General features: G+C 37.4%; 1 protein-coding gene across 1 annotated transcript in view; it reads right to left on the bottom strand.

Annotated features, from left to right (window-relative positions):
* The window catches only part of NUP205 (nucleoporin 205), a 49,114-nt gene that overhangs the window by 4,854 nt on the left and 30,341 nt on the right, over positions 1-13,919 (bottom strand). The window contains exons 25-37 of the mRNA XM_061476441.1: positions 13,009-13,083; positions 12,145-12,302; positions 10,310-10,390; positions 9,260-9,451; positions 7,775-8,045; positions 7,242-7,340; positions 5,868-6,016; positions 4,955-5,146; positions 4,617-4,738; positions 3,358-3,496; positions 3,026-3,152; positions 2,003-2,079; positions 277-405 (exon numbers count right to left, since the gene is read on the bottom strand). Of these exons, the coding sequence (XP_061332425.1) occupies positions 277-405; positions 2,003-2,079; positions 3,026-3,152; positions 3,358-3,496; positions 4,617-4,738; positions 4,955-5,146; positions 5,868-6,016; positions 7,242-7,340; positions 7,775-8,045; positions 9,260-9,451; positions 10,310-10,390; positions 12,145-12,302; positions 13,009-13,083 (1,811 nt within the window). The remainder of the gene's footprint in view (positions 1-276; positions 406-2,002; positions 2,080-3,025; positions 3,153-3,357; positions 3,497-4,616; positions 4,739-4,954; positions 5,147-5,867; positions 6,017-7,241; positions 7,341-7,774; positions 8,046-9,259; positions 9,452-10,309; positions 10,391-12,144; positions 12,303-13,008; positions 13,084-13,919) is intronic.

Genomic DNA, 13,919 nt, shown 5'->3' with positions numbered 1-13,919 from the left:
AATCAGCCTTTCTTTTGAAAATTTCTGATCAGTTTAAGGTTTCAAAGTTCACAGAATTTGTACCCGAAACAGTAATGGCTGCTAATGCAAATTTAAGTAACCAAATTTTCAAGATTTACTTTAAATAGAAATAAAATGTGGGATCCCCCATCAGACTAAAAACAGTGTAGAGCATTACCACTATGGTATGAAAGCATGACAACTAAACATATTTGCACAGCAGGTAAAACGTCACAATTTGAGACTGAAGGTTCTAGCAGATTCTTGTGTCCTTACCTGTTGCATGGCCAACTCAATTTCATCCCTCTTGTTCACTCTGTCCCCCTGTGAGTTATCATCTTGCAGTTTAAACTGACGTAGTCTTTCTGAACCACCAAACCGACTTAGAAGTCCTAAGCACTGGCGCTGCCATAAGAAATTAACATTTTAATTAGTATCTCAACAAATGAAGTGCATGATTCTTTTCACTTAAGTGATACGTTATCTCTTAAAACACAACATCTAAAGAGCAATGCAGTTAAAACATTTTGTAAATTATATTTTATTAATTAAATGGTTATAACATAATGTTTTATCTCACCTTTAATTAATTTAAAAATTAATGGCATCCTAAAACAGTTCCTTGAGAAACAAATGCAATTCAAATGTGCACAACTTATGTCTCTTGCAGACTGACTAGCATCAATGACAGTTTAAATTTACCCATTCCCACTTTCAACACCTTTACCTACATAGACAAACTGTCAAAATCTGGATATAGATAATAAACACCACGGAAATAAGAGTGCAAAAACCAACTCAAAAGTTTCATAAAAAGAAGTAGCAATCAATAACTTTGGGGCTAGTTTACATGTGGCATGTTAAGATCGCGAAAGTGCCTCAGACTGCAAGCCAATTTCACAAGGAACAGCAAAAAAAAAAAAAAAAAAAACATATTAAAGATTTATTGGTAATTACTTTTGGGGAAGGGTAGAACACTTAAATCCTTTTATTATAACTGGATAAAAATAACAGGACAAACTAGAGAGAAAAGCTACAATAACAGATGACTGATTTTGTAATTCTGTGCTGTGATTCTATCCTATGATTCACTCAGTTCTGCTCAGAACAGCTGAGTTTTCAAATTAACTAATTAAAATTCCTTACAATTAAAAAAAAAAGCAACTTTCTGCTTTCCCATGGGAATTTCTTGCTGACATGATTCATCAGAAAACCAAATATCCCAGCACTGCAGCAGTCAGTTACAGCTCGCTACTTTGCTTCAGCATGATATTTACTATCAAAGTATTCAGAGAATATGTCTTTCTCTTCCAACCAGAAGAATTTGACAGGCCAGACCTTTCTCCAGATAGCTTTCAGATAAATATTTCTTTATGAAAGCCCTTGCTCACATGACCCACAAAGCTTCAAAAACATTGCTGGATGCTGAATGCTGAGCTGCAAAAAAGTCTGCAATGATTTTGAGCTTTCAAAATAACTGCTTTCAAGCAAGACATTATCTTGGCTTTCATTCTGGTTTCCAAGTCCAGGTTATTTATAAAAGGGAAGGAAGTGAATAAAACACTAGCATGTTTGATATTCCAAATTACTGAGCTGGAGATATGCTTGCAGCAGAAGTAGCAACAGAGTACTTCTGCATTACTTCACATGCTCGAATTCTTCTCCTCCACATAAGGTGAATGGTTAGCCATGGAGGGAAACAAAGTTCCTGATGCAGAACTGATGTTGCTAAATGCTATTTTTTTATTTTTTTTTTCTATTTGGTTGGGGGAATAAAAAGAAAAAAGATGAAATAAAAAAAGCAAACACAAGCCAAACCCAAACCACCAAACCACACACAATCCAGCTCCACCCCACCTCATCCCACCCCCCAAAAAAAACCCAAACCACCATGGTGGAAAACATCCTTTTCATACTGCTACTAGTCAAAGTACAAAACCAGGAAGAAGCTTATCTACAAACAATTTTAAAAGGACAAGTGTTAAATATAAAACTTTATTACCTGAAATCGGCCTATATGCCCTTGTAGCTCCATCTGCACACCTTCACTAACATCAATGTCCAGCTCACTCAGCACTCCTGATAAAAGATACAGGCATTAACTATTGTTGTTTAGGTTCTTTTCCTTTCAAAATAAAAAAGTATTTATGCAGTACATTCATTTAAATATTGGCATTGATCAGAAAAAAATTCAGCAAGAAATACAACTTATAGTTTGCACATTGAGGAAAACATTTAGATATGGAAACAGCTAATAGGAGATTCATGACACAGTGTAGCTTACTATTCTAAGTAATGTCTGTATTTTATTTACTTAGGGACAGTACTTACTGTGGGGGAAGGAAGGGAGGTTAGCAAGAAAATTGCAGCTGTTGTGCAAAGCTCAGTGTACTGTAAGCAAAGAAACATTTGGGCTCAACCTACAGCTTTGCACTCCCTTCTACTGTAGTCAGACATCTCTCTTGAACAAAGCAAGCCATTAAATTAAAACAGAGAGGTTATTATGAAATGGTAAGCAAGTCTTCTAGCACACAGAAGAAATCACTATATCCATTACAGTAATTATTAGTCCCTTGTGAAGATAAGTCACCCATGAGCAATGTTGAAATAAATAAAATTGGAGATGACATTAACAAAGATACGGGTATGCAGGCAATTTTCTCTCTTCATTTCCTCAGTCATAGGATTTGCTGAATGAAAATTCTTTTTAAGATACCACATGCACCTTGAACACTACTATTTGCAGGTCATGTCAAAGACAAAAGTACTTATTGATGGATAGCACAATGAAAAGAAAATGGGGAGTCAAATGCATAGATAAGGGTACTTTGTCCACTGCAAATCCACCATACTTAGTTCAAGAACAATTACCTAACATTTTTTCATTTTCCCCAGAGCTATACATGTTAAGAAAATTCTGTACTGGAGTAGGTATTCCCTTATATGTCTTATAATTTCTTTATAGAAAACAAAGCCTGAGATTCATGCAGATGGGGCGAAGAGACTTCAAAACTGCAGTTCCTACCAGGCAAAGCTGCCTTGCTGATTATTCCTGTCAGGGAGGCCAGCTCCTGGAGAGACCCAACGCTAACATCTTGACATCTCAGAATTGCCTGGATAGTATCTGAATGGGAAATTAAAAACTGCAAAACCTGTATCACAAGAAGAAAAGGGAAAATATGAATGACTAAGAATTTAGCAGAGAGAAAGCAATACTTTTTACTTTTGGAAAATTTTAAAGTGGTCTCTCATACCAGTGAGGATGGGATTTTAAAAAACACTTACTTTCAGAGCAAAAGGACACAATTTCTTTGAATGAGCAGTAGCAGTGATACTTTAGCATCTTTTGGAACTTACCTGTCCTGCTGCTTGCAGGTGTTGTGCCATGCTGGAAGTGAGGATCACTTGACACAGTTGAAGAGCTGGAAGAAGAATCTGGCGATAACGTTCCACTGGAGCAGGAATGAAGACAGGAGGATCTCTCATTCCATACATTCTTAAGAGGTTTAAAATAAATAAAGAAAAAAGATAAACAATGCAAGATAAGTGGAGCCCACTAGTGAGGCAGAGACTCAGCCTACAGTCACCCTTGTGAACTTGCAAACATTCGTATTTCAGTAACAGATCTGTACTTGAACTGAGTTTATACTGGAAAAGCAACAAATTTATGATACACAGCTGCTACAATTTGCCTAGAAAGCAGCTGCCAGGCATTTTCTCTAAGCAGAGAAAATTACTTCTTCGTACTATACTACATTAAATCAGATTACTTTGTGGTAGAAATATGACATCTGTTTACTTATACATAAAACTAAATATTCTTAAATATTTTAGGAAGAGGTGCGCTTAAACTAAAGCAACTGATAAACACAGTCCTCTACAAGAAACCCACAGGGCTTTTACAATCTTACACATCTCACTGGCGCTTTTAAACTTAATACTTGTCTAAGTCTGGAATTTTTCCAGTGTTTGAATCCCCTTTATGTCACTAAGAACTGTAAATTTAAAGCAAGGACCGAGGTTTGAAAGCAACGAAAGCAACTTCCCCTAATTACACAGTTTCCTTCTCTGAGATCTCTCAGTCATCTCACAATGACTAGCAGTGTGGAAACACATCAAGAAACTTGTCAAGCAGTATATAACTGTGATGTTTTTTTTTGAAACACATCATAAAATATTTCTGAAATAACATTTACTTCACTGCTCTCTCATTAGTGCTTTATGGGGAAGGACAAACTATGCACTTTTTGTTCACCAACTGCAAAGCCCCTAAAATAAGTTTACATTGCAGGCTGTTTTTCAAACATTATGTTTCAAGCATTAAATTATTTAACAGCAGTAACACATAGACCATTCCTTTCTAAGGGATCAAACAAGTAAGTTTTTACACAGTCTAAGTAACTGGGCATGCAAGTATAACTTAACACTCACTTATTTGCAGTTTTTCTCTCAACAAAAGGTAGTTTTGAACTGAACTGACAGGTTAAAGAAGCACCACACACAAAAAGAATAAACCCACAAATAATTACTCAAAAAGACTTGTGCCTATAAAAAGACATCATCTGCTTCCAAGCTTATATTACAATTTCAACATGAACTAGGGAATCAACACTTACCCCTGATGGTCTGTTTCAGGTCGCATGTCATACACTTGACACTGTGCCAGCCTCACAATCACCCCAGACCGCAACAGCTCTAGTGCCCCTTGCTGACTTTTAGCAACTCTAGTGAGGAATGCCTAGAGAAGAGAAAGATCAGTATTAGCTGCACAACGAGGCTTACAACAACTATTTTCTCTCTTGGATTTTAGCATGATTTCAAAGAGCAGTATTTTACTAAAATATCTCTGAGTACAATCAATGTGAAGTACAGACAAACAACTTTTGTTCAGGTAAAAACAAAAAAAACAAAAACAAACCACCATACCACAAAATAATTTCTGAAGTACTATTACCATTTTGGACTCATAGGTGTATAGCGCTTTAAGTAAGGGCGGTTGAGGTGTGAGCAAGCTCTGAAGGGTCAGATCATCATCTGCTAGGCTATCCACAAGCACCTTCAGGTAGCCACTATTGGAGAGATACAACAGCCACTGCTGCTGCTTGTCTACTGAGACAATGCGGTCAAGTAAAGCCAATGCCAGCATCTGGGATGAGGGAAGAACAAACAAACAAGCAAGCAAAGAAACAAATAAAAATGAAAATATAGTTAAATCTATAAGATCAATGAGATTTTTAACAAATATGAAACGATAAGCAGTTGCTTCTAACAGCTTAAGACAGAATGTGTTTCTGCATTACAATGCAAGCCTTTATGCTAAAAATATTTTAAGATTTTTTGATGGTCTAGTATAGTATGAGCCAGTTACTTTTCCCCTATTATTCTTTAACAAAATATTACAGATATTGTTGACCAATAACTACGCCAAAATATTTTAATGAAGCATTGCTACAAGCACTATTACTATTTAAAACTAGTTTGCATTCCTGTCTGAAGTTAATACAAAAAAATATTTCTTCCCGAAGTCACAGGTCTTCCCAAAGTGAGAAAATAAACCAGTAAGTTGACAATTTAAAAATACTAACAAATAAATGCCACAGCAGTTCATGTCTACAGTCTTTTGCAGCAGTGCTTGCTATCCTTAAACAACAGGACACACAGCTTTTTCAAGAAAAAAAGTTAATGTAGATGAATGCTTCTACTTTCAACAGCTTGAAGGATGAGTGGGAGGACAGAAACATGAAAAAGATTAATTATCTACAAAAAATGTTCTAGTTCTACCTCATGAAATTTCCCCTCTCTGCACAGTAGTAAGGTGTTCTTTAAAACAAACAGAACAGCAACTGCAAAGGAATAGACTGATTTACCCGGCCTATCTCATGACCATCACAAGCATCACGACAGACCACCTCCATGAGAGCTGCCCCATAACTCTCAATAGTTGCCATGTTTTCCCGTTGCAATTTACTAAACACATCTTCAGGAGCTGTCAGACGTTCCCACATTGTTTTTTTAGCTGTAAAAAGCAAATAAAACAAAAAACTAAAAATGCAAAGATGGGCAGCTTAGCATTAGCTTAGCTACGCTACAGCTGAGGCTACATCCCCCAGGGCATTCTCTCTACCTTGCAACAGAAATGCCCCAAACAATGGACGGGGGTTTTAATTGAACTGTTTTCCTACAAATCTACTCTTTCCTGAATATCACACACAGGCCAGCCAGAATAAAAAGGGTGCATGCCTGTATACATCCACCACCCTTGCAAACAGTATGCTTAAAGTAATTCTAAGATTCAGTACATGTAACAGAGTATCTGTTAGGCCTAAGAATTTTCACAGGGATCAAAACACATTGTTTGAGGGAAGCAAACAAGGTTACTCTAAGTGGGAAAGGGCTGAATCCAAAGCCAGTAATAAACTACAAAGGGGTCATAACAAGTTTATAGACTGTGGTTTTTTTCTACTGTAGCTTAAAATGCTGACCAAGTAATAGAAGAGTCTGCATGCACAATACTAGTCCCAAGTTTGTTTTCCAATCCTTGTCCAAGTTCCAAGATGAAACAATCATTAGAAACACTGATGAATCAAATATTTAAGCCATCAACAGAGAAAACACGGTATCTGCCATAAGCTCTCTTGGTTAAGCAGCAGCTTTGGCTGGCTTATGTTTCGGGGGTAGGAGGGATGCTATTTTGTTTGTTTTCCCCTTCAGCTAAACGATCAGAAGAATATGAAGTAATTTGGGGGGGGGGGGGAGGGCAGGGAGGGTTGGTTGGTTGGTTTCTCTGGAGGGTTGGTTGGTTTGGGGTTTTTTTGTTGTTGTTTTTATTTAATAGGATCCTGTGATTTGAGTGAACATACAGATATGGAGGAAATATATTTCTACAGTTGGACCTACTTGAGAACAGGTAGTTACAAGTAATCTCCAGTCCTTTGACAATTTTGTAGCCATGATGCATAGCTTTAAATGGACACAAATCAAATACCTTCTTTAGTGCTGGAGGTCAGAAATTTAGTATCTTCATCCAGAACAAAATATTTTGAAGGCATACATAGCTAGGCGGGTCACAGAAGAGGAAGATGTGCATCATTTAGGATAAGCAGCTAATTTCAGAAGCTCTTGGAGTAAAATTATTTCTGTCTACACAATATACCTATTTCCAGAAGACAACTGTATGCAGGAACCGTACTTTTCAGGGTTGAATAACATTTTTTGTTTTCCGTAACACAGTTGGACCATACCTGCTTCTAAAGTGTCTGGTTCATCTGGTCTCTGGGCAATCTGCAAATAATAAAGCAGGGAACCATAAAGGTGCGTCCTCACTCTCTGGAAGCCACCACCTGTTAACAGGAAATATTCACAATTAAAACCAAATAGATGTAAATTCCGTAACACCATCTTCCACTGGCACTTAATTTAACTTTCTTATGTCAATGCTGCCAGAAAGGAGTAAAACAACTAGATTTCTTAAGTCAGAGTTCTGTTGTTCACATAAAAGTGCAAATAAGTAAATTCAGCAAGTTAATGCTTCTCCAAAAACGTGGCAATATGATTCTGCTTGTTAAGAATTAATAAATAAATAAATAAATAATACACCTCCATTTATTTTTTTTTCTTGTTAGTAACATTACTTAGATCTATACTAATCATGTTAGATCTACCTAATTGACTGCAATAAAAATCTTCACTGCAGTAACAGGAAGCAGCTCAACCCATCTTTTTTATTCTTGGTGGTTGGATTTTCCACATACACACACTGCAAGGGTCAACACACCTGTTTTCAAAATGAAATCCAGGAGCTTTTTTAAGATGATGTGGAGGGAGGAGTCACCAATGGAAGCAAAACCCATGGATATGCTCTCAGAGCTAGGTGATGAGGTAAAAGAACCATCCAGCATCAAGGTGTACTGAGATTGTCCTGCCATAGGGAGTGCAAGTGGCTGTTTCTGCTCGGTTTTCATGGACTGGCTCAGGTGGGCAGTCAGGGTGAACACAGCCCCTGCAACTACCGGCATCAACTCCTGAGCTGCATCATCATCAAGGATCTTAATACAGAAGAAGAAAGGAAAGAACAGGAAAAAGAAAAAAAAAAAAAAGTAGAAAAGTGTCTGATTGCATGAGCTATTAAACCAATTAATTTAGCTTCTCAACTATTTCATTTAGGTATGCCTAAGGATTTCATTAACATGTCACTATTCAAGACACATCAAAATCATTAGTGTCATGAACTTGTTCAGAAAGGTAAATTGAACACATTTTAATGGAGAAGACCGTTAGTATTCTGGGGTGTATTTACACAAGTCACAGGCAGGATGATAATTAAATCTGGATGGGGAAAGGGGAAGAAATGCATTAACATCTGACTTGCTGTATTAGTGAAATATCTAAACCGAAGTTAGGGAAAGAACAACTGACACCCTCTTGGCTTTACAGCTATTTAATAAAAATATTACTATTAAAAACAAAACCGACCCCACTGTAAATTGCAACAACAACAAACCTTCAAATAGTTATTTTTTTTGCTTGAATAAATACATTTCAATATATATTTCTCAAAACACAACTTGCCTAATCAGGAAAACTACCAACAGCACAGCTCTTACAATAAATAAATAAAATAAAAGATGCCCCAGCAGCCTAAACAATGCAAGGACCTTCCATTAAAATTTGTCTTAGAGACTGGCTGGGTCAGTACTAACTGCCTAGTCTGTCTCAAAAATTATCAGCAGTAAAACATTTAGACTCTAAATATTTTAAGACAAAGCAAATTCTCACATTTCCAAAATTGCTCTGAATTGTAAAATCTTTATTTTTTCATCTATGAAGCTTCATTCTACTAATTTTTCAAAAGCAGCAGCAGTATTATTTGCAGTGAGTCTAAACACAATAGATTATCAACTGCAGTTCTGTCTGCCTTCATCCTTCCAGTGAGTTCTTCTATGCTCCTCATCATGCTGTTTCCTTTTCACACATCCTTTACAGACTATGAGCATACCAGATTATACTGAAGTGTCTTTGAAATTTGTCAATATAGAGTTCATAGTTCAACAGCAGCTATGGAAGAATTCAGAGTATCTCCTCTGTCCACAGTGCATTCAACTTCAGCACAGTAACAATCAGAAAACTAAAAAGAATACTAAAAGCAGACAAATTTTGGAGGGATCACAATTAAGAAGGCTGCTTGACAAGTAATTTCCCTCACGTAAAAAAATACAGCAACAAATTTCAAGGATATGGCTGATTTCCAATATAGAATTACCTTGTCATGCACATCCTGCAATAGTTCACGAATAATCAGTTGCCTGTCCTCAGCCTGTATGAGATCCTGGGGGCAGGCAGTGAGTATGATTTCCACCAGTTGTCTCCATGACTCTAAAGCATGCCTCTTAGCATGGAGGCACTGCAGCAGCTTGTTACGCTCCACTACATAGTGCAATATAGTGTTGACCTCCTGAATACCCACGACAAAGACATTGAAATAAAGTAAGTTAATGGCAAAGACAGATTTCAAGACGACAATTTTATCTACTAGTAATAGTGTTTAGGAGGTGGGGGGGAGGGTAAGGTTTCAGCGTCTCAGAAACAAGCTGCTATTAATCATTTTAATGAGATAGGCCAGTCCATTTTCTGAGCGGCTTTTCACAAGGCCTTTCCATCACGAATGTCTCATGCTTATAGTGGGGAGAGGAAGGAGAGGGGAGGAGAAAGGAATTAACTAGGGAAATTCTTTTCTAACATACACTTGAAAATCAAAACAAGAACAACTATGAAAAATCTCTGTGCCTTTTCTTTGTATTTTAGTCTGACTCATTTCTCCTTCATCCTTCAACTTTCAAATCCATTTAGCCAATTTCACCTAAATTTAAAAGATGGCAGGAAGCTCAGAAAATAATTAAGCTCAGGGTTCAGTGAAACTACAGCTGTGCAGAAGAAAGGAGAAATAAATTAGTGTTCCCTGAGCCCAGTGTGGCTGCTACACTCTGTACTTGTGAACAGCCAGTCTTGACGTTAGTATGTACTGCTTTCTGTTCAGTGGGGTGGGAACTGCAATTATCAGTAACGACAAGGGAAAAGGTTAAAGAAACAAGAGACTCCAGTTCTGCTATTAATGTATTAACAGTACAGTGAGACATAGTTAATCTTACCAAATTTTAATGTTTTGGGTTTTTTTTAATTTATTTTTTCAGGCATTACTAACTTAAAGTTAGGGCTCAAATCCACAGGCTTTCATGGTAGAAGCTTACTGCTTGACAATAAATGAAATCCACCAAAAGCAACAACAAACAGTAGTTACTTTTTCTATACTTACCTCCATAAATAAAGGTCTCTGGCCTATTGCTGCCATTCCTTGAAGGGCATTGATTTCTGCAACCAGAACTCTGTGAAGGTACTGAAATTAAAAAGTTAAAAAAGAAAGTGTAATGGTGTTGTGGAATGGAGAACTGGGTAAAAAACTAAAATTCATGGGTTGTGATAAAGACAGTTTAATAGGACAGAAAAGGAAAGGATAATAATAGTAATAGCAACAATAAAATAATAATAATAGAACATACAAGTGATGTGCAATGGAGTCGCTCACCACTCCCCAACCAATGCCCAGCCAGTTCCCAAGCAGCAGTCCCCAGCCAGCTTTCCCTCTAGTTTATATACTGAGCATGACATGCTGTAGTACAGAATATCCCTTTGGCAAGTTTGGGTCAGCTATCCTGACTATGTCTCCTCCCAGCTTCTTGTGCACCCCAGCTGACCTGCTGGTGGGGTGGTATGGGAAGCTGTAAAGTCCTTGATTTAGTGTAAACACTAAGCAACAACTAAAACATCAATGCATTATAAACATTATTCTCATCCCAAATCCAAAATACAGCACTACACCAGCTACTACAAAGAAGATTAACCCTATCCCAGCTGAAACCAGGACAAATGACAAGGAACATGACTTTGTCTCTCCTCGAAGTATTTAGGAGATGGATACATAATGACAGATGCAACCAAAGGACTGAGATTCAAACAAGTTTTACTCATTTTTTTTAGGTTTCCCCAATACTCGATTCTCTAACTACGGTACTTTCAGCTGTCCAGTTTCTCTCCCTACTCACTGCACTTCTCATTTTTGCACTTACTCATTTACTTCTGGTCCTAGGTTGTTCTGTATCTGAAGGGGGCCTATAGGGATGCTGGGGAGGGACTCTTCATTAGAGACTGTAGTGATAGGACAAGGGGTAACAGGTTCAAACTTAAACAGGGGAAGTTTAGATTGGATATAAGGAGGAAATTCTTTCCTGTTAGGGTGGTGAGGCACTGGAATAGGTTGCCCAGGGAGGTTGTGAATGCTCCATCCCTGGCAGTGTCCAAGACCAGGTTGGACGAGGCCTTGGGTGATATGATTTAGTGTGAGGTATCCCTGCCCATGGCAGAGGGGTTGGAACTAGATGATCTAAAGGTCCTTTCCACCCCTAACCATTCAATAATTCTATGAGCTCTTCTAACACATCGCATTCCTTTTCCTCTTCAACCTCTACTATAGTTCTCTGACATAGAAGGGTTTGTTTCCTTTCACGTCTAAAATACATTTTCCAATAGAGAATAGCTGGTTCCAAATAAGGAATAGCTGCATTCCTATCACCATCAAGAAAAACTGTACTTTACATTCTGCTCCTGCTCTGTCTCTTGTCTCTCAGAGGACAATTTTTTCAGGACTATTTATCACACACTTGTCAAGTACCCCTCACGTGTTAGTAACTTAACTACAGCCTCTAAGAACTACCCCAGTATACAAGAGTGTTGTGTATGTAATTGTGTACACATATGTAGTGCTACACAGTTCCATATATTGGAGATTAACTAAATACGTAAAATAGATATCATATCTGCAACATCACTTTGGTATTCCAAGATGGGAAAAATAATAAGATAAAAAAATTTCATGAAAATGTCTTAAACTGATGCATCTGTCTAGTGCAGACAAGAAATCAGTGTGTGCAATGCAGAAGAAATAAACTAATCTGAACAGTCTGCATAAATTATGAACATATCTGAAACAGCTGTACTTTTTACCTGAAAGCAGTTTTCTAAGTATTATTAATCCACTGATCATTTTTATTAAGATATAAAATAGCACATTCAAGACTATAGACCAGTGCACACCTTGACATTGCAGACCACTTGTCCACGTGCATTCTTATGCTCGCAATTAGCAATGACTTGCTCAATCTGACGCCACTCAAAAACATCCAGTTGCAAAGGCTCTGGTATGTCCTGACGGAAGTCAATTGAATCCAAGATACTTAAGATCTTCCTGCGCACTGGAAATGCAAATCAATTCAAACTGTATTCAGCAACATCAAGGGGAAAACAACAAAAAAATCACAATAGGAGCCTAACTTACACTTGTAAATCTGATATTAATGTGTAGAATTTCAAAATAAAACATTAAATATTCAGAAAGTGCTATCAATCTATATAAGGGGTTTAAAAACATTTTCTAGAGCCTTAAATTCTGTGTGACACTGCATCATTCTCCTGTTATGTATGCATGTAATCCAATATTTAGAAATACAAGATTCATATTTCTTCTCCTAATTAAGAGGAGGTTGGTTTTCAATGAGAACCACACAGTGTTTTGTTGATACTCAGAAACACTAAGGAATCTGAAGTTACTTAGCTTTTATATTCTTTGCTAAAGCTAAACATGTTTAGCTTTACCAACAGTCTCACTGGTTTAGACTGCAACCCTGCCATGCTGCCCTTCCACAGACGGGAAAGGGAAATGGAGGAAAAGGGAAACAGACTTCTAACTTCCTTTCCAGTTCAGAATTTCCCACTCACTCCAACCATCTACATTAAGATTCTAAAATTAGTTTTTTTTTACCCACACTAAATAAAATTGTTCTAGGTACTGCTGCTGCTTAGAAAGTCTATCACTGTCTTTTTCAAAGTGTCCTTTCTAGAGCTGGCCCTCCCCCCCATTCAGAAAAGTTTACTGAGTCAGTAAACAGTCATAATGTTTACCTTTGGAAGCAGTATCAAAGTGGAGAAACCCACTGACTGATCGACTTTCATCTTCCATTCCTCCTTCACCATCAGCTGAAGGTAATGAAACGTAAGTTGTTTTTTTTTAAATACCACCTACTTTATTAATACTGAAAAAGAGAGAGCACACACTGACAGGCCCTTCACATGGAAGTCTTCTAATACAGCTTTGATCCTTAATAAAATGAAAACAATACTTATCTCACAGAAGTTGGCCAATTATCAAATACAGATTAGACAATACTAGAAATGCCCAAAAGGACACCCCACCCTCCAGTATGAATAACGCAGCTGGATGAACACTGTAAAACGAGTAGGGTATTTAGACACAGTTTCCCACACTGAGATCTCCACAAAGACGAAAACACTGTGCTAAGACCTATAAAAGTGAGGGAAAACACCATATTGCTGCAGCCCATTATCTTCTAGTCAGTATGTTTATTTTCTTCATGTAAAGAGTTTTATTACCACCTGTTTCTCTTCCCATTGATTCACTTTTTCCTCTGCTCTGAAACTCTGAAATCTTGCCTTGTTATTTAATGGTGCATTCTGCGTCATATTGGAATCGGTTTTGTAATGTTATAATGTCAAAAGCGAAACTGACCTGTAGCTACTATCTACTACCTGACAGAGGGTTGGAAATGTGTAACAGACAGACAGAAGTTAGGACTGAGAAAAGCTTTGTCTACAACAGTTTACTAAGGAAAACCTTCCACCTCTTCTACATAGTGACAACATGCCCTAATTTCTCTCACTTCAGAGTCTAAAACACCATCATCTTTCTTTCCATCCCTCCAGTGGCAATTCCAGACCTGATACGACAAATGGGCTGTCCAAGTTTGTGGAGGAAAGAATTCAGATAAAGCCCCTCACACTTCCATTTATTCAAG

Source organism: Pezoporus flaviventris, unplaced genomic scaffold (assembly GCF_033815535.1).
Source record: "Pezoporus flaviventris isolate CSIRO_AGI_PZ_B2104156 unplaced genomic scaffold, CSIRO_AGI_Pfla_v1 ptg000096l, whole genome shotgun sequence".
Taxonomy (NCBI): Eukaryota; Metazoa; Chordata; class Aves; order Psittaciformes; family Psittacidae; genus Pezoporus; species Pezoporus flaviventris.
This window is presented reverse-complemented; position numbering and strand designations above follow the sequence as displayed.